Raw genomic sequence first — 4342 nt, 5'->3', positions numbered from 1 at the left:
ATACTTTCATAGAGAAAGGTGTGAAACGAAAATGAGTGTTTTTGGAGGTTGCCGGTGGACATGAAAGGGTCATACTGCCTGTGAGAAAAAAAATAATAAAGTTCGAGAAAATGGTTGGTTTGTGCGCTAGGGAGATGGCTTGGGAGAATTGTGTTGGCAAATGGAAAGGAACGTAAATTTAAACAGAGGGGAAGGATTAGTTGGGGGGGCGTGCCAAACTTGAGGGGAAGAGTGAAGTTCGGGGAAAGAAAAATTGAGAGAAAAGAGCATTCTGTGTCTGACTACTGTGTGATGTGGTCAAAGGGGAGAAAGAAGGTCATGAGTGCGGGTTGAAGTGGAGGTAGGCGAGTTTGGTAATGTAGGCCCTTGTAAAGAGAATGAGCCAGGTATGTACACCTGTGAATATATCGTCTACACAAGAAGGTGCGTCATGTCAAGAGTGCCCCACTGCACGGTAGCACAGTGGTATCGTCACCGTCCTCCCCACACCGGGTGGAAAAGGCCTGGGTTCGAATCCCGTCGATGACGCGAGGAACTTTAATGGGCTTTTTTCACTCGGCGGCTGAGTTAGTTGGTCTCAGGCATAGATAGCAAGGTTTTTCTCCCCAGTAACTGGGGTTTTTTCGTCCAGCAAAACAGGCAAATCAACCATAGAACATACGCAATTTACAGACACAAATACAGGTTAATGTATTTAATTACGGGCAACCCTAAAATAATAATTTTAATTTAATGTCAAGAGTGCCCCAGATGTGAAAGTAAGCCTGTCAGCCTCGAGAGGAAACCGGAGTGCCCCAGCAGTCTCGAAGGAAAACCGGAGAGTCCAAGAAACTGAAGTAAGCCTGTCAGCCGCGTTGGAAACCTGAACGCGAGGACATTGGAAGTAGCGGCGATGTCGGAAAGTAAGTCTGTTCCTTGTTGTTTATTGAATCCTGAACTCAAGGACTCATAACCTAGCTCTGTAAGCCATTGAGTGATAGTCCTTGTAAAAGAAAGGAACATTCCTGTTATTAATGATTATGAATAAATGTAAGGGTGGTTCAGGAGTAGTAAAATCAAAGTAATAATGTAAAGGAATTAGCAAAGAAATTTTATTTATAAGGGTAGTACTGTAAGGGATAGGTTAACCTATGTCATTAAATTAGGCCAAGTGCACAAGGTAACATATCAGATGAGGTGCAAAGAGAAATAAATTTTATTAATAGATAAACCTCATGAAGGGATGACTAAGGTGATAACTAGGGTGGCTAGGATATTAATTAAGGCAGAATGGGTGACCTATAAGGAATGTTATTGAGATAAGAGGGTACCGGACATAATACGTTTTATGTGTGAGAGGCTAAAACAGATTCTGAAGGAGTAATAAGAGCTGAAGTAAATATTATTGATGTAAGAGAAGGACAGAAAAACAAATTGGTAAGGTAAGAGAATGATTGAGTAATCATTGTGGAGTCAATTTTATGTAAAATACAACTGATACAAACTGATGTTAATAATTCTCATTTTCAGAATAACTGAGAAGAGAGAGAGAGACGGACAGTGTAGTGTATTGTAGCATGGTTTACATATGAAATTAGGAAGCTTGTATGTAATTATTTGTTTCTTTTATGTAGATGTTGTATGCTCATTAACAGTTTGTTAAATTTTGTAAACAAAATGTGTGGCTTTAATATTGTGCTAACAACCGCTTTACACACCCTAGAAATTGGAATTTTCTGAAAATTGTAGTCAGATTTGCGTACGTGGGGGTGATAAAGAGTCAATAGGGTGTTCAGCGAATTGCAAATTTTTAGATAGTTAATAAGAAAATTTTAAAGTAAATAATAAAAATAATATAATAAAAAATAACCCCCCCCCCCACAACAACTAACCTATATGGTGGTGGATTGTTTTTTTTTTTTTTAGGTTTATTTTATTTCTTTTCAGATTAAATAAATACCTAAAAAAATTTCTGTAGAAAATATAAAAGCGGAGCTGAAAAACGAAAAATACAATTAAATAGAGAAAAAGAAAGAAGTAAATGTGCCAAATTTTCAAAATTTTTTGTATTGGAAAATAAAAATGAGAATCTAAACGATATAGGTGCAGTAATAAGCGAAAGAGAAAATAACTTAACCGAAGAGAAACAGAAAAAACAACAAAATGAATATAACAATAACGAAGAATTACTAGAACCACAACCGAGAACCTCTAAAAACAATGTTGACGTTGACGGACATTCATATACAGGACCTAGACTACGACCATTTCTCTGAAGTCTCTGTTGCTGTTTTGCAAGAAGATAGTGAATAAGAGGCAGAAGAGGCTTTAGAAAATGCAGAGTTGCTTGCTAAATATGTTTACGTAGGTTTGTGGCCTACACAGTTAAATGATCATTTTATTAAAATCACTGTCCCTCACGTTAAATGACCTATTTCCAAAATAAAGGTGCAGAAAATATATATCCAGTTTCACTAAGGAATTACAAAGAACAAAACAGGTCATTTTCAAATACGTACTTTACGAAAAAAATTAAAAATGGTCAATTACTGGAAAGATCTTGGTTGTGCTATTCTACCAGTATGGGAAGTGTTTTTTTATCTAGTCTGCAAACTTTTCTCTAAAGTCTCTTCTCAATACACAACCGGATTCTCTGACTGGAAACATATAGGACCTTGTTTAGAAAGTCACGAAAATTCTAATGAACATAAGAAATCATTGTTAGTATGGTTAACACGTAAAGAAAATAAGTCTGTTATTGATAAGCAGTTGCAACTGAGAAAAGATACGGAATATTACCACAATGTCCTAAAACGTGTTATTGCAGTGGTGAAATATTTAAGTGTAAGGGGCTTAGCATTCAGAGGTCACGAGGAAATGTTTGGCTTTCGGCACAATGGTAATTTTATGGGGACTCTGGAATTACTAGCAGAGTTCGATCCATTCATGCGCGAACATATCCAACAACGAGAACAGCGACCAAAGCCTTTCACTTCGTACTTATCAAAAACAGTTTATGAACAAATAATAGAGATTATGGGAAAACAAGTAATAAAAAGAATTATAGCTGAAATAAATAGCAACGATGCAAAGTACTACTCAATGGGATGGACTCGACACCAGATTTGTTCCACAATGACCAACTAGCTATTATAGTACGATTGGGGGGGGGGGAAGTAAAAGGATTATATTTATATGTATATTTATTTATCTATCCCCTTTATAATAAACAACACCCCTTTAGAATAACTCCCCACTTGCGCATCTGACTACTGCTTCACAGAAAATTCTAAGTTCAAGGGGAAAGCTCCTGTGTGTAATTCCCTTTGGATAGGCTTGTACTCAGAACAACAAAAACCACACAAATGTTGTATATAAAAAAAATCAGTTTATTAGACATATTTACATGAGCATAACTAAAACCAAATAATAATTGAATTTATACATATGACAACATGATTTGGTCTCACCTACATGTGTATATATATACATCATATTCATACTTCAGTAAAAATCATCAACAAGCTAATATCAATCCCTTCCTTTGTTAATATATTTTATCCTGCATCCTCTAAATACCATTAGTAAAACAATATCATTTCATTCTTCCATTTCTTTCCTCCCTACATATACTTAATACTGCTTCATTTAAATACTATTAACAAGAATTATCAATTCCATTTCCTTCCTCCCTACATATACTTAATACTGCATCAATTAAACAAGAAATATCAATTCCATTCCATTCCTGTCTACATATACTTAATGCTGCATCAATTAAATACCATTAGTAAAAATATCAATTCCATTCTATCCCTTTCTACATATATTTAGTACTGCACCACTTAGATACCATTAACAAGAAGTATCAATTCCATCCATTCCTTTCTACATATACTTTCTACTGCTTCATTAAAATACCATTAATAAGAAATATCAATTCCATTCTATTCCTTCCTACATATACTTAATACTGCAACAGTTAAATTCCATTAACAGGAAACATCAATTCCATGCTATTCCTTTCTACATATATGTAGTACTGCACCAATTAAATACCATTAGTAAAAATATCAATTCCATCCTATCCCTTCCTACATATACTTAATACTGCATCAATTAAATACCATCAACAAAAATTATCAATTCCATTCTATTCCTTTCTACATATATTTAGTACTGCACCAATTAAATACTATTAACAAGAAATATTAATTCCATTCTATTCCATCCTACATATATTTAGTACTGCTTCATTTAAATACCATTAATAAGAAACATCAATTCCATCCTATTCCTTCCTACATATACATATACTGCATCAGTAGAGGAGGTTGGGGTTCTAACCGAGAACGGCTCTATG

General features: G+C 34.9%; 1 protein-coding gene across 1 annotated transcript; it reads left to right on the top strand.

Annotated features, from left to right (window-relative positions):
- The first annotated feature begins 2517 nt into the window (after positions 1–2517).
- LOC150091197 (uncharacterized) lies at positions 2518–3126 on the top strand. Its single transcript, XM_090389523.1, has one exon. The coding sequence runs from the start codon at positions 2518–2520 to the stop codon at positions 3124–3126; it is 609 nt and encodes a 202-aa protein (XP_090245649.1).
- The last annotated feature ends 1216 nt before the right edge of the window (positions 3127–4342 follow it).

The sequence above is a fragment of the Mastigoproctus giganteus genome, chromosome 1, assembly GCF_048544385.1.
Source record: "Mastigoproctus giganteus isolate SK-2022 chromosome 1, ASM4854438v1, whole genome shotgun sequence".
Taxonomy (NCBI): Eukaryota; Metazoa; Arthropoda; class Arachnida; order Uropygi; family Thelyphonidae; genus Mastigoproctus; species Mastigoproctus giganteus.
Note: the sequence above shows the minus strand (reverse complement) of the source record. Positions and strands in the feature narration are given on the sequence as shown.

What these genes read in the sequence shown, in the direction of transcription:
- LOC150091197 (XM_090389523.1), top strand. Translation starts at nt 2,518, where the DNA reads ATGGTCAATTACTGGAAAGATCTTGGTTGTGCTATTCTACCAGTATGG.